General features: G+C 41.9%; 2 protein-coding genes across 2 annotated transcripts in view; one reads left to right on the top strand and one right to left on the bottom strand.

Moving 5' to 3' along the window:
• The window catches only part of LOC133548078 (CD48 antigen-like), a 183,213-nt gene extending 163,219 nt beyond the window's left edge, over positions 1-19,994 (bottom strand). The window contains exon 1 of the mRNA XM_061893490.1: positions 19,740-19,994. Coding sequence (XP_061749474.1) covers positions 19,740-19,881 — 142 coding nt within the window. The 5' untranslated portion in view covers positions 19,882-19,994. The remainder of the gene's footprint in view (positions 1-19,739) is intronic.
• The window catches only part of cd81a (CD81 molecule a), a 70,308-nt gene continuing 67,491 nt past the window's right edge, over positions 17,320-20,136 (top strand). Inside the window, exon 1 of the mRNA XM_061893527.1 lies at positions 17,320-17,527. Coding sequence (XP_061749511.1) covers positions 17,462-17,527 — 66 coding nt within the window. The 5' untranslated portion in view covers positions 17,320-17,461. The remainder of the gene's footprint in view (positions 17,528-20,136) is intronic.

Raw genomic sequence — 20,136 nt, 5'->3', positions numbered from 1 at the left:
GGTCAACAGCCACACAGGTTACACTGAGGGTTGTGATATAAACAACTTTAACACTCTTACTAATATGCGCCACACTGTGAACCCACACCAAACAAGACTGACAAACACATTTTGGGAGAACATCCGCACTGTAACACAACATAAACACAACAGGACTGATACCCAGAATCCCATGCATCCCTAACCCTTAATCAATCAATCAATGTTCATTTATATAGCCCTAAATCACTAGTGTCTCAAAGGGCTGCACAAACCACAACACAAACCACTACGACATCCTCGGTAGGCCCACATAAGGGAAAGGAAAACTCACACCCAGTGGGACGTCGGTGACAATGAGGACTATGAGAACCTTGGAGAGGACCACATATGTGAGCAACCCCCCCACCCCCCTCTAGGGGACCGAAAGCAATGGATGTCGAGCGTGTCTAACATGATACTGTGAAAAGTTCAGTCCTTTATGCACCCACGCTACCACCAAACCCCGCCCCCCCAACCCCGCGGGGGTAGCGGGGGGTGTATTATGTAGCCCGGAAGAGTTAGGGATGCATGAGATTCTAGGTATATGTTCTGTTGTGTTTATGTTGTGGTACAGTGCAGATGTTCTCCCAAAATGTGTTTGTCATTCTTGTTTGGTGTGGGTTGACAGTGTGGCGCATATTAGTAAGAGTGTTAAAGTTGTTTAAACGGGCACCCTCAGTGTGACCTGTATGGCTGTTGAACAAGTATGCATTGCAGTCACTTACGTGTGTTTGCAGAAGCCACATACAACATGTGACTGATCACAGGTTATAGAGGGCGCTAAAGGCTGTGTCATTATAGCACGCCCTTATTATTGATGTTAGGGTGAAAATTGGCAGACATTCGCGAGGATAGTTGCTCTGATATTCAGGAGCCTCCCGGAAAAATTGGGAGGGTTGGCAAGTGTGATGTTGTCATACGGCATCCATATAAAACTTGCGGGCCGCACTAACATTAATTTTCATCTTAAGTGCCCCCCCGCGCGACCCCGAAAGCGAATAAGCGGTAGAAAATGGATGGATGGATGCAGGTCGCGTGTCTGAGACCACTAGTTTATACATATTACAAAGCAAAAAAAAAACTGTATGCAGTAGAGATGCGCGGATAGGCAATTATATCATCCGCAACCGCATCACCAAAGTCGTCATCCACCCGCCGTCCATCCGTACCAACATTTCGTTAGGACCGTACCTGCCCGCCAATTGCCCGCTGAAGTACATCAGAGGTCGGCCGCTTCTACCACTCACAGAGCTGTTCAAACCTGTTTCACAGAGTAATGATGACAATTGTAATCGTTAATGTTCCCGCGACTATCCAATAGCGTTCATCCTGACGACAAGAATATGGGCGTGTTGCGAAGTCATTGCCTTTGACACCTTCAACAACATGTATGAACCGATTGTTGGTCCGCCAACATGTTGTGTGCAGCTTCCGCAATCATTCGTACAAGATTGAAAGGCATACTGGGTGATACAGAGTACACGGATGGTTGTGATATAAACAACTTTAACACTTACTAATATGCGCCATGCTGTGAAGCCACACCAAAAAAGATTGACAAACACATTTCGGGACAACATCCTCGCAGTAACACAACAAAAACGCAACACAACTAATACCCAGAATCCTTTGTATCCATCACTCTTCCTGAATATATTGTACACCCCCGCGCCTCCAACCCCGCCCACCTTACCGACGCACGGTGGTGTGGGGAGGGGGCTGGGTTTGCTGCTAGCGGGGTGTATAAAATAGTCAGGATTTGTCACGGATATAAAGGATTCTGGGTATTTGTTGTGTTGTGTTACTGTGAGGATGTTCTCCCGAAAAGTGTTTGGCAATCTTGTATTGTGTGGCTTCACAGCGTGGCGCATATTACTAAGAGTGTTTAAATTGTTTATATCACAACCATTAGTGTACTCTGTGTCACCCAGTATGCCTTGCAGTCGTGTGCGTGTTACCGCGGAAGCAACACACAACATGATGCTGGACTGACAAGCAGATCGTACATACTGTAGATGGCGACAAAGTCAATGGCTTCATAGCCCGCCCTAATACTTATTTTCTGGGTGACTGCCGGCAGTTATTCAAGAGAATGATACCGTCTCCTATTGTCTTCTTCGCTTTGTGACACGGGTCTTAAATGGCTCTTTGAATGGTTTCCTGTGGGCGGGACTCTCACTGCTGTCTTGGAGCCACTATGGATTGAACTTTCACAGTATCATGTTAGACCCGCTCGACATCCATTGCTTTCGGTCCCCTAGAGGGCGGTGGTTGCCCACATCTGAGGTCCTCTCCAAGGTTTCTCATAGTCAGCATTGTCACTGGCGTCCCACTGGATGTGAATTCTTCCTGCCCACTGGGTGTGAGTTTTCCTTGCCCTTTTGTGGGTTCTTCCGAGGATGTTGTAGTCGTAATGATTTGTGCAGTCCTTTGAGACATTTGTGATTTGGGGCTATATAAATGAACATTGATTGATTGATTGATTGATTGATGGCAAAGAATACCGATCCCAGAATCATCAATCAATGATTATTTGTATAGCCCTTAATCACTAGTGTCTCAAAGGGCTGCACAAACCACAACGACATCCTGTATATCAAATATTTCCGGATAGTTCAACCGCCACCCGCCCGAATCTAATTAAAATCTATTTTTTCGTCATGTGCCCCGCCCGACCCGCGGTTTATCCGCGGATAAACCGCGGATGAGACCGCCAACCGCGCATCTCTAGTATGCAGTGTTATTTCATTTTAAATATCAAATGAGTTTTGTGGCTCCCATTGTTTTCTTTATTTTTTAAAAGGGGTCAAAATGGCTCTTTGAGTGGTAAAAGTTGCAGACCCCTGTTCTTGGTTGAATCAAAGACAGCTTTTGTCCTCTCGCCGGGAACTCATGGCAACACAAAGTTTTGTGATAACTTAGATACAATTCTTCTAACGGTAAATAAAAACTGAATACAATGATTTGCAAATCATTTTCAACTTATATTCAATTGAATAGACTGCAAAAAGAAGATATTTGGTATGTCAGACTTAGCCCTGTCTTGGTTTAACTCTTATCTTACTGATAGGATGCAGTGTGTCTCCCATAACAATGTGACCTCGGACTACGTTAAGGTAACGTGTGGAGTTCCCCAGGGTTCGGTCCTTGGCCCTGCACTCTTCAGCATCTACATGCTGCCGCTAGGTGACATCATACGCAAATACGGTGTTAGCTTTCACTGTTATGCTGATGACACCCAACTCTACATGCCCCTAAAGCTGACCAACACGCCGGATTGTAGTCAGCTGGAGGCGTGTCTTAATGAAATTAAACAATGGATGTCCGCTAACTTTTTGCAACTCAACGCCAAAAAAACGGAAATGCTGATTATCGGTCCTGCTAGACACCAAACTCTATTTAATAATACAACTCTAACATTTGACAACCAAACAATTAAACAAGGCGACACGGTAAAGAATCTGGGTATTATCTTCCACCCAACTCTCTCCTTTGAGGCACACATTAAAAGCGTTACTAAAACGGCCTTCTTTCATCTCCGCAATATCGCTAAAATTCGCTCCATTCTGTCCACTAAAGACGCTGAGATCATTATCCATGCGTTTGTTACGTCTCGCCTCGACTACTGTAACGTATTATTTTCGGGTCTCCCCATGTCTAGCATTAAAAGATTACAGTTGGTACAAAATGCGGCTGCTAGACTTTTGACAAGAACAAGAAAGTTTGATCACATTACACCTGTACTGGCTCACCTGCACTGGCTTCCTGTGCACTTAAGATGTGACTTTAAGGTTTTACTACTTACGTATAAAATACTACACGGTCTAGCTCCATCTTATCTTGCCGATTGTATTGTACCATATGTCCCGGCAAGAAATCTGCCTTCAAAGGACTCCGGCTTATTAATAATCCCCAAAGCCCAAAAAAAGTCTGCGGGCTGTAGAGCTTTTTCATTTCGGGCTCCAGTACTCTGGAATGCCCTCCCGGTAACAGTTCGAGATGCCACCTCAGTAGAAGCATTTAAGTCTCACCTTAAAACTCATTTGTATGCTCTAGCCTTTAAATAGACTCCCTTTTCAGACCAGTTGATCTGCCGTTTCTTTTCTTTTTCTTCTATGTCCCACTCTCCTTTGTGGAGGGAGTCCGGTCCGATCCGGTGGCCATGTACTGCTCGCCTGTGTATCGGCTGGGGACATCTCTGCGATGCTGATCAGCCTCCTCTTGGGATGGTTTCCTGCTGGCTCCGCTGTGAACGGGACTCTCGCTGCTGTGTTGGATCCGCTTTGGACTGGACTCTCGCGACTGTGTTGGATCCATTATGGATTGAACTTTCACAGTATCATGTTCTCATAGTCATCATTGTCACCGATGTCCCACTGGGTGTGAGTTTTCCTTGCCCTTATGTGGGCCTACCGAGGATGTCGTAGTGGTTTGTGCAGCCCTTTGAGACACTAGTGATTTAGGGCTATATAAGTAAACATTGATTGATTGATATTTAATGTTCCAACTGGTAAACTTATTTTTTTCCACAAATAATCATTAACTTAGAATTTAATGGCAGCATTGTTCACCTTGTGAGTGTACTTTATACTCTCTCAATGCGAAAATTAAAGTAGAAAAGTGCGCCAGTTTAATTATTCTGCTGACCCTGAACCAGAAGAGGTTACCAAAAAGTCCCAACTTTGCTACCGTTGCACCAGTACAGGTAAGAAAATCACTTTAAATGCTCATTTTAAGACTTTTGACTCAATTAAAAGAAACAGATTTCTAATTTTCACCAAAAAAAAACGTGACATGTTCTGTAGTCATTGGTTATATTAGGGAAACCACCAGGCTGCTTTGGTGTTTAGGGGTCAATTTTTCATTCAACAAGTTATGATAAAGCACACCACCTGGTTCCAGTACAACTAAACGTTTTTGAAAATAGGTTTTACCTTACATCTTGTTAAGTTTAGGGGCGGTATAGCGTAGTGGGTAGAGCGGCCGTGCCAGAAACCTGAGGTTCGCTCCCCGCCTCTTGACATCCAAATCGCTGCCATTGTGTCCTTGGGCAGGACACTTGAACCAGGTGCTGCTCACACTGGTGAATGAATGATGAATGAATGAATGAAATAGGTGATGGTCGGAGGCGCGCAAACAGGCAGCCTCGCTTCCGTTAGGGCAGCTGTGGCTACAAATATAGCTTACCACCACCAGGTGTGAATGAATGATGGGTTCCCACTTCTCTGTGAGCGCTTTCAGTATCTAATAATACAAACCCCGTTTCCATGTGAGTTGGGAAATTGTGTTAGATGTAAATATAAACGGAATACAATGATTTGCAAATCATTTTCAACCCATATTCAGTCGAATATGCTACAAAGACAACATATTTGATGTTCAAACTTATAAACTTTTATTTTTTTTTGCAAATAATAATCAACTTAGAATTTCATGGCTGCAACACGTGCCAAAGTAGTTGGGAAAGGACATGTTCACCACTGTGTTGCATCACCTTTTCTTTAATAAGTGATCATTACATTTTAACAGAAGTGTAGAAAGAACATGTTAAAAGAGAAAGTAAGCAGATATTAACAGTAGATTAATTCATTTTCTACCACTTGTCCTTAATAATGTTGACAAAATAATAGAATGACAAATGACACAATATGTTACTGCATATGTCAGCAGACTAATTAGGAGCCTTTGTTTATTTCTCATCTTAAAACTCATCTGTATACTCTAGCCTTTAAATAGACCTCCTTTTTAGACCAGTTGATCTGCCGCTTCTTTTCTTTCTCCTATGTCCCCCCCTCCCTTGTGGAGGGGGTCCGGTCCGATGACCATGGATGAAGTACTGACTGTCCAGAGTCGAGACCCAGGATGGACCGCTCGTCGGGACCCAGGATGGACCGCTCGCCTGTATCGGTTGGGGACATCTCTACGCTGCTGATCCGCTTGAGATGGTTTCCTGTGGACGGGACTCTCACTGCTGTCTTGGAGCCACTATGGATTGAACTTTCACAGTATCATGTTAGACCCGCTCGACATCCATTGCTTTCGGTCCCCTAGAGGGGGGGGGTTGCCCACATCTGAGGTCCTCTCCAAGGTTTCTCATAGTCAGCATTGTCGCTGGCGTCCCACTGGATGTGAATTCTCCCTGCCCACTGGGTGTGAGTTTTCCTTGCCCTTTTGTGGGTTCTTCCGAGGATGTTGTAGTCGTAATGATTTGTGCAGTCCTTTGAGACATTTGTGATTTGGGGCTATATAAATAAACATTGATTGATTGATTGATTTACTTACCACGAAAAGACAAGTTGTCATGTATGTTCACTATTTTATTGAAGGACTTAACTGCAATAAGAAACATGTTTAATGCACCCTAAGATTTTTTGCAATCCTTTTGTGGTCCCCTTTATTTAGAAAAGTACCGAAAAGTATCAATATAATTTTAGTAACGGTACCAAAATATTGGTATTGTTTCAAAAATTATTCAAAGATTTACTAAAGTAAAATACAAATAAGGCAACAAGAGAAGTTTGCCACACTCTTGTTTTAATTTAAATGTGTACAGCAGATATGGGGCGGTATAGCTCGGTTGGTAGAGTGGCCGTGTCAGCAACTTGTGGGTTCCAGGTTCGATCCCCACTTCTGCCATCCTAGTCACTGCCGTTGTGTCCTTGGGCAAGACACTTTACTGCTCCCAGTGCCACCCACATTGGTTTAAATATGTAACTTAGAGCGCCCCCCGCGACCCCAGGGGGGAGTGGGCGGTGGAAAATGGATGGATGGATATTGGGTTTCACAATGTAAAGCGCTTTGAGTCACTAGAGAAAAACGCTATATAAATATAATTCACTTTTAACAACATTCAATAAACGTTTGGGAACTGAGGAAACTAATTGTTGAAGCTTTGAAAGCGGAATTCTTTCCCATTCTTGTTTTATGTAGAGCTTCAGTCGTTCAACAGTCCGGGGTCCCCGCTGTCGTATTTTACGTGTCATAATGCACCACACATTTTCGATGGGAGACAGGTCTGGACTGCAGGCGGGCCAGGAAAGTACCCGCACTCTTTTTTTATGAAGCCACGCTGTTGTAACACTTGTCTTGCTGAAATAAACAGGGGCGTCCATGATAGCGTTTCTCGGATGACAACATATGTTGCTCCAAAACCTGTATGGACCAGTCAGCATTACTGGTGCCTTCACAGATGTGTAAGTTACCCATGCCTTGGGAACTAATACACCCCCATACCATCACAGATGCTGGCTTTTGAACTTTGCGCCTATGACAATCCGGGTGGTTATTTTCCTCTTTGTTCTGGAGGACACCACGTCCACAGTTTCCAAATATAATTTGCAATGTGGACTCGTCAGACCACAGAACACTTTTCCACTTTGCATCAGTCCATCTTAGATGAGCTCAGGCCCAGCGAAGCCAGCGGCGTTCCTTGATGTTGTTGAGAAATGGGTTTTGGTTTGCATAGCAGAGTTTTAACTTGCACTTACAGATGTAGCGACCAACTGTAGTTACTGACAGTGGTTTTTATGAAGTGTTCCTGAGCCCATGTGGTGATATCCTTTACACACTGATGTCGGTTTTTAATGCAGTACCGCCTGAGGGATTAGAGGTCCGTAATATCATCGCTTACATGCAGTGATTTCTCCAGATTTCTCTGAACCTTTTAATGATTTTACAGACCATAGATGGTAAAATCCCTAAATTCCTTGCAATAGCTCGTTGAGAAATGTTGTTCTAAAACTGTTCATCAATTTGCTTACAAATTGGTGACCCTCGCCCCATCCTGTTTGTGAATTACTGAGCATTTCATGGAAGCTGCTTTTATACCCAATCATGGCCCCCACCTGTTCCCAATTAGCCTGCACACCTGTGGGATGTTCCAAATAAGTGTTTGATGAGCATTTCTCAACTTTATCAGTATTGATTGCCACCTTTCCCAACTTCTTTGTCGCGTGTTGCTGGCATCAAATTCTAAAGTTAATGATTATTTGCAACAACAACAAAAATGTTTATCAGTTTGAACATCAAATATGTTGTCTTTGTAGCATATTCAACTGAATATGGGTTGAAAAGGATTTGCAAATCATTGTATTCTGTTTATATTTACATCTAACACAATTTCCCAACTCATATGGAAACGGGGTTTGTATATGACGAATGGATGAATATATATATACATATATATATATATATATATATATATATATATATATATATATATATATATATATATATATATATATATATATATATATATATATATATATATATATATATATATATATATATATATATATATAAATCTCCTGATGATTGAGGGAACCCCTCATGAAACAGATCTGTAGAGATGAAGTAGTCTTGTGATTTTTTTTCCCACACCTACATATTGCGCTCTACCACGGTATCGAGCACTATTCTCTGGATAATCCAATCAAGACATATATATATATATATATATATATATATATATATATATATATATATATATATATATATATATATATATATATATATATATATATTATATCCATCCATCCATCCATTTACTACCGCTTGTCCCTTTCAGGGTTGCGGGGGGTTGCTGGAGCCTATTTCAGCTGCATTTGGGCGTAAGGTGGATATATATATATATATATATATATATATATATATATGAGGTGGCGACTTGTCCAGGGTGTACCCCGCCTTCCGCCCGATTGTAGCTGAGATAGGCGCCAGCGCCCCCCGCGACCCCAAAAAGGGAATAAGCGGTAGAAAATGGATGGATGGATATATATATACACACATATATATATATATTTATTTTTCATTTTATTTATTTATTGATTTTTCTCTGTAATTTTTATTGCTTGAATATCTTCATCAACTTTCAGATAATTGATTTTTCACAATTTTGATGTCCTTTTTGTCCAAAAAACCCCTTCAAATTTATATGGCAAATAGATTTTCCCGTCTATTTTTTGTGTAATATTTTATCTAACTGGAGCCTTGATTAGGTCAATAATAAAAACTTTGGTTTTGATTTGTATTACTTTTGATCAATGATGGTTTTAAAGGGTAAAAAAAAAGCCTGTATGGCAGCTTTGTGTTATTAATGTCAACATTTCAAATGTTCTCTTTGCATTCCACTTGTTTGCTTCGTTAATCAATTTGTCTATGTTTGATTTTTTTGTAACTGTATTTCTAGAATAAGCAAGCATCCTCCTCCGCCTTTTCTTCTACTTTTTCTTCATTTAGTGGCATGTTTTACATTCCTGTGGCTCGCTCTGGTCTTTTCCCAGCACCAAAGTTAGCCAACACGGCTGAAAAAAAAAATACAGTTGTTTGTTTTGGGAGCTGATTTGTAGTACAAAGCTATCATGTGGTCCGGTGCACGATCTGTTGAACTTATCAAAGTAGGTTTCCTTATCGCTGTTATCATTTACAGCACATTTTCACTGCCTGGCGGGTTGCAACATTGCACAGTGTAACCTATGAACTAAATGTGTTCAGTAATGCTGGATGACTTCCAAGTTGGTCTCATTTCAAAACAAAAGCTTTGGTATAAGGCGGCGGTCAGCAACCCGCGGCTTTAGAGTCTTTGGCGCCGCCCTAGTGGCTCCCGGGACTTTGATTGATTGATTGAAACTTTTATTAGTAGATTGCACAGTTCAGTACATATTCTGTACAATTGACCACTAAATGGTAACACCCCAATAAGTTTTTCAACTTGTTTATGTCGATGTCCACGTTAATCAATACATCTTTCAGAGATGTGTGAAAATCAATCAATCAATCAATGTTTACTTATATAGCCCTAAATCACTAGTGTCTCAAAGGGCTGCACAAACCACCACGACATCCTCGGTAGGCCCACATAAGGGCAAGGAAAACTCACACCCAGTGGGACGTCGGTGACAATGATGACTATGAGAACCTTGGAGAGGAGGAAAGCAATGGATGTCGAGCGGGTCTAACATGATACTGTGAAAGTTCAATCCACAATGGATCCAACACAGTCGCGAGAGTCCAGTCCAAAGCGGATCCAACACAGCAGCGAGAGTCCCGTTCACAGCGGAGCCAGCAGGAAACCATCCCAAGCGGAGGCGGATCAGCATCGCAGAGATGTCCCCAGCCGATACACAGGCGAGCAGTACATGGCCACCGGATCGGACCAGACCCCCTCCACAAGGGAGAGTGGGACATAGAAGAAAAAGAAAAGAAACGGCAGATCAACTGGTCTAAAAAGGGAGTCTATTTAAAGGCTAGAGTATACAAATGAGTTTTAAGGTGAGACTTAAATGCTTCTACTGAGGTGGCATCTCGAACTTTTACCGGGAGGGCATTCCAGAGTACTGGAGCCCGAAATGAAAACGCTCTATAGCCCGCAGACTTTTTTTGGGCTTTGGGAATCACTAACAAGCCGGAGTCCTTTGAACGCAGATTTCTTGCCGGGACATATGGTACAATACAATCGGCAAGATAGGCTGGAGCTAGACCGTGTAGAATTTTATACGTAAGTAGTAAAACCTTAAAGTCACATCTTAAGTGCACAGGAAGCCAGTGCAGGTGAGCCAGTACAGGCGTAATGTGATCAAACTTTCTTGTTCTTGTCAAAAGTCTAGCAGCCGCATTTTGTACCAACTGTAATCTTTTAATGCTAGACATGGGGAGACCCGAAAATAATACGTTACAGTAATCGAGGCGAGACGTAACAAACGCATGGATAATGATCTCAGCGTCTTTAGTGGACAGAATGGAGCGAATTTTAGCGATATTACGGAGATGAAAGAAGGCCGTTTTAGTAACGCTTTTAATGTGTGCCTCAAAGGAGAGAGTTGGGTCGAAGATAATACCCAGATTCTTTACCGTGCCGCCTTGTTTAATTGTTTGGTTGTCAAATGTTAGAGTTGTATTATTAAATAGAGTTCGGTGTCTAGCAGGACCGATAATCAGCATTTCCGTTTTTTTAGCGTTGAGTTGCAAAAAGTTAGCGGACATCCATTGTTTAATTTCATTAAGACACGCCTCCAACTGACTACAATCCGCCGTGTTGGTCAGCTTTAGGGGCATGTAGAGTTGGGTGTCATCAGCATAACAGTGAAAGCTAATACCGTATTTGCGTATGATGTCACCTAGCGGCAGCATGTAGATGCTGAAGAGTGCAGGGCCAAGGACCGAACCCTGGGGAACTCCACACGTTACCTTAACGTAGTCCGAGGTCACATTGTTATGGGAGACACACTGCATCCTATCAGTAAGATAAGAGTTAAACCAAGACAGGGCTAAGTCTGACATACCAATTCGTGTTTTGATACGTTCTAATAAAATATTGAAAAAGATGAAGAAAAAAATCTATATTTTTTGTTTGTAATATATTTTCTTTAGGAGAAAAAAACTTCCTAATTGTCAGAAAATCCCACTGTTTATGTTATACCCGCTTCACTGATGAGAGTATTTGGCAAGCACCGTTGTGTCCTACTAATTTCAGCGATCCTTGAACTCATCGTGGTTTGTTTACATGTACAACTTTCTCAGACGCTGCCACAGAAAGACGTGTTTTATGCCACTCCTTCTTTGTCTCATTTTGTCCACCAAAGTTTTTGTGCTGTGCGTGAAGGCACAAAGGTGAGTTTTGTTGATTTTATTGATTTGCTGGCGTGCTTATTTTTTGTTATATGTAAAAATGTGTTTTTATACTTGCAAATAGTTTTTTTTACTTGCAGACAGTTTTTGTTACTTGCAAAAAATAGTTTTTGAATTGTGCAACGTTTTTTTTACTTGCAGAAAAAAGCTTTTACACTTGCGAATCATTTTTTTTACCTGGAGAAGATATGTTGATATGTTTTTGTACTAACCGAATTTTTTCTACTTGTGAATCGTTTTTTTACTTGCAGAACTTTTTTTTTTTTTACTTCGCCAGTGTTTTTTTTTACTTGAAAAAAATTGTTTTTGAATGGTGCAGCATTATTTTTTTACTTGCAGAAAATTGTTTTTATACTTGTGAATCTTTTTTTTTTTTTACTTGCAGACATTTTTTTTTTTTTTTACTTGGCCAGTGTTTTTTTTACTTGCAAAAAAATATTGTTTGAATTGTGGAGCTTTTTTTTTTACTCGAAGAAAAATTGTTTTCCTTGGAGAAAATATGTTTTTATATTTGCAAATCGTTTTTGTACTCGCAGAATATGTTTCTTTTACTTGCCCAGTAGTTTTTGTTACTTGCAGAAAATTGTTTTTATACGTGCGAATCATTTTTTTACCTGCAGACACTTTTATTTTAAATTGTGCAGCGTTTTTTTAACTTGCAGAAAAAAATAAATACTTGTGAATCATTTTGTTACTTGCAGAATTTTTTTTTATATACTTGCAAATCGTTTTTTTTACTTGCTTTTTTTTTTTTTTAATCTGGCCAGTGTTTTTTTTTTCTTAAAAAAAAAGATATATATTTTTTTGGGGAGAGAGTACATTTTTATATTTGCAAATCGTTTTCGTACTTGCAGACTTTATAAAATATTTGACATACATTAAATATATATTTTATATACATTATAAAATACTTCCAGTATTTTTTGTTACTTGCAGAATTTTTTTTTTTATACTCGTGAATCATTTTGTGACTTGCAGAAAACCAAATGTATACTTGCGAATCGTTTTGTCAAAACGCGATTGCAATTGCGTTGCATTGAGACGGATTCATATATTTTTAGACACATTTACTAGGATAATTCTGGGAAATCCCTTATCCGTCTATTGTGTTGCTAGTGTTTTAGTGAGTTTAACAGTACCTGATAGTCGGAAGTGTACGTCCTCGGCCGGTGTCTCGGGGAAGTCGACGACAGCTGTACGGGAGGCAGAAGCTCAGCTGATATCCGGTAAGTGGCGACTTTTTACCACAATTTTCTCACCGAAACCTGCCGGTTGACATGTAGTCGGGATCCATGTCCGCTCTGATCCATAGGAAAGTTTCACCTCTGTGAATTTCAAACAATGAATCACCGTGTGTTTGTGTGGCTAAAGATTCCCAACTCCGTCTTTCTACTTTGACTTCTCCAATATTAATTGAACACATTTCAAAAGATTCAGCAACACAGATGTCCAAAATACGGTGTAATTATGCCGTTAAAGCAGACGACTTTTAGCTGTGTGTGTGTGTGCAGCGCTCATATTCATAACAGCCCGAGACGTCACGCGTACACGTCATCATTACACGCAGTTTTCAAGAAAAAAGTACAGGGAAATTTAAAATGGCAATTTAGTAAACTAAAAAGGCCGTATTGGCATGTGTTGCAATGTTAATATTTCATCATTGATATATAAACTATCAGACTGCGTGGTCGCTAGTAGTGGCTTTCAGTAGGCCTTTAAATGTAGAATATATGTAGAATATATTTATATTATTCATATATTATATATATATGTCATATATTATTTATTATTATTGTTTATTGTGAGCGAACTGTGGTGCTGAATTTACCCCAGGGATCAATAAAGTATGTTTTATTCTATTCTATTCTATTCTATTATTTATTAAAGGTAAATTGAGCAAATTGGCTATTTCTGGCAATTTATTTAACCTTCGTCTTGTGTTAGGGTCGGCACCGGCCCGTTTTAGTTTTTAAATGCATAAAAGAACCACATAAATTTATTTTTATGCATCAAGGCTTTTTGACTTTGTCAGGAACCTCTATTTCAACAAAATAAAACTTGTTTTTTTTGTTTCACTACATTATAAAATGCTCTGGTTGAAATTATGACCTTGGTGTTGTTAGGGTCGGTTTCGACCCAGTTATAAAAATAAGACTATAAAGCACTAAGTAGAGCCAAAACTGAACACACTGACGGCCAGCTCCTCTCCCAATCATGTGAGCTTTAGTGGATTCTCATTTTATCAATCAATCAATCAATGTTTACTTATATAGCCCTAAATCACTAGTGTCTCAAAGGGCTGCACAAACCACCACGACATCCTCGGTAGGCCCACATAAGGGCAAGGAAAACTCACACCCAGTGGGACATCGGTGACAATACATGATACTGTGAAAGTTCAATCCACAATGGATCCAACACAGTCGCGAGAGTCCAGTCCAAAGCGGATCCAACACAGCAGCGAGAGTCCCGTTCACAGCGGAGCCAGCAGGAAACCATCCCAAGCGGAGGCGGATCAGCAGCGCAGAGATGTCCCCAGCCGATACACAGGCAAGCAGTACATGGCCACCGGATCGGACCGGACCCCCTCCACAAAGGAGAGTGGGACATAGGAGAAAAAGAAAAGAAACGGCAGATCAACTGGTCTAAAAAGGGAGTCTATTTAAAGGCTAGAGTATACAAATGAGTTTTAAGGTGAGACATTTTACCTTGTTATCCGGTACAAAAACAAACACAATTTATGTGGTTCTTTTATGCATTTAAAAACTAAAATGTCCAGACATTTGAGGTCAATTCAGTATAGAGTTGTTACTATGTTAAAATTATTAAAATGAAAAAAATAAATAAAACTAATTTATTTAAGAGATGTGTTCTAATACCCCTCAGTAAGGGTCAGGTAACACAACAACCTTTTTTTTCGGGCTCCAGTACTCTGGAATGCCCTCCCGGTAACAGTTCGAGATGCCACCTCAGTAGAAGCATTTAAGTCTCACCTTAAAACTCATTTGTATACTCTAGCCTTTAAATAGACTCCCTTTTTAGACCAGTTGATCTGCCGTTTCTTTTCTTTTTCTCCTATGTCCCACTCTCCCTTGTGGAGGGGGTCCGGTCCGATCCGGTGGCCATGTACTGGTTGCCTGTGTATCGGCTGGGGACATCTCTGCGATGCTGATCCGCCTCCGCTTGGGATGGTTTCCTGCTGGCTCCGCTGTGAACGGGACTCTCGCTGCTGTGTTGGATCCGCTTTGGACTGGACTCTCGCGACTGTGTTGGATCCAGTATGGATTGAACTTTCACAGTATCATGTTAGACCCGCTCGACATCCATTGCTTTCCTCCTCTCCAAGGTTCTCATAGTCATCATTGTCACCGACGTCCCACTGGGTGTGAGTTTTCCTTGCCCTTATGTGGGCCTACCGAGGATGTCGTGGTGGTTTGTGCAGCCCTTTGAGACACTAGTGATTTAGGGCTATATAAGTCAACATTGATTGGTTGATTGATTGATTTTTTATTTATACAATTCTCTTGAGGTTCGTTTTACCATTTTTTTCAATTGAAATCGAGGGGTATACTGACAAAAAAAAAGGCCCAATGGCCCACACCAAAAATATTAAAACCAATATTTTCATGGATAAGGAAACCTAACGAGGTAACCAAGAGATGAGAAACAAATTGGATGATAGATAATTGTTTTTAGTGTATTTTACAGCTGATTTAAGACATGGGTCGAAACCGACCCGTTAACATAAGAGATGGTAACAGAAAGCTAACACAAGAGGAAGGTTAAGTGTGTATCAAACTGGTAGCCCTTCGCATTAATCAGTACCCAAGAAGTAGCTCTTTTTTTTTTCAAAAAGGCTGGTGACCCCTGCTCATACTGTAGCGTCCAGAAGAAGTGCACGCAAAGTCTGACGCTCTTTTTTTTTTTTTTTACTTATATTGAGCAACCTGTGCTGTGCTCTGACCGGGATCTTCAGCTCTCGCTGGATCGGTTCGCAGCCGAGTGTGAAGCGACCGGAATGAGAATCAGCACCTCCAAGTCCGAGTCCATGGTTCTCGCCCGGAAAAGGGTGGAGTGCCATCTCCGGGTTGGGGAGGAGACCCTGCCCCAAGTGGAGGAGTTCAAGTACCTAGGAGTCTTGTTCACGAGTGAGGGAAGAGTGGATCGTGAGATCGACAGGCGGATCGGTGCGGCGTCTTCAGTAATGCGGACATTGTACTGATCCGTTGTGGTGAAGAAGGAGCTGAGCCGGAAGGCAAAGCTCTCAATTTACCGGTCGATCTACGTTCCCACCCTCACCTATGGTCATGAGCTTTGGGTCATGACCGAAAGGATAAGATCACGGGTACAAGCGGCCGAAATGAGTTTCCTCCGCCGTGTGGCGGGGCTCTCCCTTAGAGATAGGGTGAGAAGCTCTGCCATCCGGGAGGAACTCAAAGTAAAGCCGCTGCTCCTTCACATGGAGAGGAGCCAGATGAGGTGGTTCGGGCATCTGGTCAGGATGCCACCCGAACGCCTCCCTAGGGAGGTGTTTAGGGCACGTCCAACCGGTAGGAGGCCACGGGGAAGACCCACCCAACGTGTCCTGGGGAAGACTATGTCTCCCGGCTGGCCTGGGAACGCCTCGGGATCCCCCGGGAAGAGCTAGACGAAGTGGCTGGGGAGAGGGAAGTCTGGGCTTCCCTGCTTAGGCTGTTGCCCCCGCGACCCGACCTCGGATAAGCGGAAGATGATGGATGGATGGATGGATGAGCAACCTGTCTAACACAGCTCAACTTATCTTGTTCCTTTCACATGCACGTCTATCCTCCTTTTTTATTTCCGTAACAACAACCTTACTCCTTCTTCGCCAATCACCTTACAGGCGTGCTATGTTCACAACAATAGGAATTCTGAATATCACTCACTCAAGAACACAAAATTAACATCAGCAGGTCGGCTTCACGGTGGCAGAGGGGTTAGTGCGTTTGCCTCACAATACGAAGGTCCTGCAGTCTTGGGTTTAATCCCAGGCTCGGGATCTTTCTGTGTGGAGTTTGCATGTTCTCCCCGTGAATGCGTGGGTTCCCTCCGGGTACTCCGGCTTCCTCCCACCTCCAAAGACATGCACCTGGGGATAGGTTGATTGGCAACACTAAATTGGCCCTAGTGTGTGAATGTGAGTGTGAATGTTGTCTGTCTATCTGCGATGAGGTCGTGACTTGTCCAGTGTGCACCCCGCCTTCCGCCCGATTGTAGCTGAGATAGGCGCCAGCGCCCCCAAAAGGGAATAAGTGGTAGAAAATGGATGGATGGATGGATATATTATATGTATATAATATATGTCATATATTATTTATTATTATTGTTTATTGTGAGCGAACTGTGGTGTTGAATTTCCCCCAGGGATCAATAAAATATGTTTTATTCTATTCTATTATATTATTTATTAAAGGTAAATCGAGCAAATTGGCTATTTCTGGCAATTTATTTAAGTGTGTATCAAACTGGTAGCCCTTCGCATTAATCAGTACCCAGAAAGTAGCTCTTGGTTTCAAAAAGGTTGGTGACCCCTGCTCCATTCTATCCAATAACCGGAAGTGCCACAATTGAGCGCCGGTTTATTGTGAAAAGTTCGGCCGGAAACAGCGAGGATTGGCGGGAGTGTTTCTCCCCCCGCCTCCCGCTGTGAAGAAGGAGGTGTTGAGTGTTCACTTGGGTGTTGCCTCCATCTCAGACTGGAGCTTTGAGATTGCCAGAGCCGCTACTCGCCGCCGTCCCGTTAACGCACCTCGCCGACAAAGAAGCTAAACAAACAAACAAAAAAAAAACCGCCATGGGAGTCGAAGGCTGCACCAAATTCATCAAGTACTTGCTCTTCTTCTTCAACTTCATCTTCTGGGTAAGCAGACTCCATTTACTGCCATTTTTTATTTTGGGGGAAAAAGCGCCTTTTTGGACGCTGGATGCAGAAGTGTGGACGTCAAAAGACGGGGGAGGTGACGCGTGTTGGGGCTCTTCAATGGCGGACAAAAAAACAACACGATAGCTCGAACTAACCCGCTAGGAGTAAAAATGAACGCTCGGCTTATGTAATTAATTTCACACAAAGGCGTGATTGTATCGTCGTTAACGTCATAAAATCTCTTTGAAGACTAAAGACGCCGGATTTCTGTTATCGTAGAAATGTGCGATACCATTGATTTTTCTCTCCTAGTAAAATCCAAGCCGATATCCCAGTGTTTTTCAACCACTGTGCCGCGGCAAACCGTGAGATGATCTAATTTCACCTATTTGGGGTAAAAAATGTTTTTTGCCAACCAGTAATTGTAGTCTGCAAATGATGTGTTGTTGGTTCTCAACTTTTTTTCAGTGATGTACCCCCTGTGATTTTTTTTTGTAGATCAAGTACCCCTTAATCAGAGCAGAGCATTTTTGGTTGAAAAAAAGAGATAAAGAAGTAAAATACAGCACTATGTCATCAGTTTCTGATTTATTAAATTGTATAACAGTGCAAAATATTGCGCATTTGTAGTGGTCTTTCTTGAACTATTTGGGGGGAAAAAAGATATAAAAGTAACTAAAAACTTGTTGAAAAATAAACATGTGATTCAATTATAAATAAAGATTTCTACACATCGAAGTAATCATCAACTTAAAAGTGCCCTCTTTGGGGATTGTAATAGAGATCCATCTGGAGAACTTAATTCTAAACATTTATTCACAAAAAAAATAAATCTTTAACATCAATATTTATGGAACATGTCCACAAAGAATCTAGCTGTCAACACTGAATATTGCATTGTTGTATTTGTTTTTTCACAGTTTATTAACTTACATTCATATCTTTTTGAAGAATTATTCGATAAATATACTTTTAAAGGATTTTGGAATTGTTTCTATTTTTAGAGTATTTTCAAAAAAATCTCACATACCCCTTGGCATACCTTCAAGTACCCCCAGGGGTACGCGTACCCCTATTTGAGAACCACTGCTCTAGAATAACCGTGTAATACTCTCCCATCTCAGTAGGTGGCAGCCTGTAGCTAATTGCTTTGTAGATGTTGGAAACAGCAGGACGCAGTGTGAAGGTAAAAAAGGTATTTAATGCTTAAACAAAAATTGAAAAAAAAAAGTGAGTGCCCCTAAGAAAAGGCATCGAAGGTTAGGGAAGGCTATGCGGAACAAAACTAAAACTGAACTACAAAGTAAACAAAACCAGAATACTGGACGACAGCAAAGACTTACTGCAGCGTCCACAAAGTACATCCGTACATGACAATCAACAATGTCCCCACAAAGAAGGATAATCCATCCATTTCCTACTGCTTATTCCCTTTGGGGTCACGGGGGGCGCTGGAGCCTATCTCAGCTACAATCGGGCGGAAGGTGGCATACACCCTGGACAAGTCTCCATCTCATTACAGGGTAAAAAACAACTGAAATATTCTTGATTACTAAAACAAAGTAGATGCGGAAAATATCGCTCAAAGGAAGACATGAAATGGGGCGGTTTAGCTCGGTTGGTAGGGTGGCTGTGTCAGCAACTTGAGGGTTGCAGGTTCGATCCCCGCTTCCGCCTCCCTAGTCGATGCCGTTGTGTCCTTGAGCAAGACACTTTACCCAGCTGCTCCCAGTGCCACCCACACCGGTTTAATTGTAACTTAGATATTGGGTTTCACTATGTAAAGCGCTTTGAGTCGCTTGAGGAAAAAGAGCTATATAAATATAATTCACTTCACTTCAACTGCTACAGGAAAATGCCAAAAAAATAGGAGCGCAAGACAAGAACAAACACTACACACAGGAAAACAGGAAAAAAGTTCAAATAAGTCAGGGTGTGATGTGACAGGTGGTGACAGTACACCTACTTTGAGACAAGAGCTATAGTGATGCATGCTTGCTTATGCTTTAAAGTCATATCCAACAATTGCGACAACGACTTTTTTACTGTCAACTGAGTTTCGTTTTTTAGTGATTTCTGCTAGTGGTGTGCCTCAATCAATCAATGTTTATTTATATAGCCCCAAATCACAAATATCTCAAAGGACTGCACAAATCATTACGACTACAACATCCTCGGAAGAACCCACAAAAGGGCAAGGAAAACTCACACCCAGTGGGCAGGGAGAATTCACATCCAGTGGGACGCCAGTGACAATGCTGACTATGAGAAACCTTGGAGAGGACCTCAGATGTGGGCAACCCCCCCCCTCTAGGGGACCGAAAGCAATGGATGTCGAGCGGGTCTAACATGATACTGTGAAAGTTCAATCCATAGTGGCTCCAAGACAGCAGCGAGAGTCCCGTCCACAGGAAACCATCTCAAGCGGATCAGCAGCGTAGAGATGTCCCCAACCGATACAGGCGAGCGGTCCATCCTGGGTCCCGACGAGCTGTCCATCCTGGGTCTCGACTCTGGACAGTCAGTACTTCATCCATGGTCATCGGACCGGACCCCCTCCACAAGGGAGGGGGGGACATAGGAGAAAGAAAAGAAGCGGCAGATCA

Source organism: Nerophis ophidion, linkage group LG02, assembly GCF_033978795.1.
Source record: "Nerophis ophidion isolate RoL-2023_Sa linkage group LG02, RoL_Noph_v1.0, whole genome shotgun sequence".
Lineage (NCBI taxonomy): Eukaryota > Metazoa > Chordata > Actinopteri > Syngnathiformes > Syngnathidae > Nerophis > Nerophis ophidion.
This window is presented reverse-complemented; position numbering and strand designations above follow the sequence as displayed.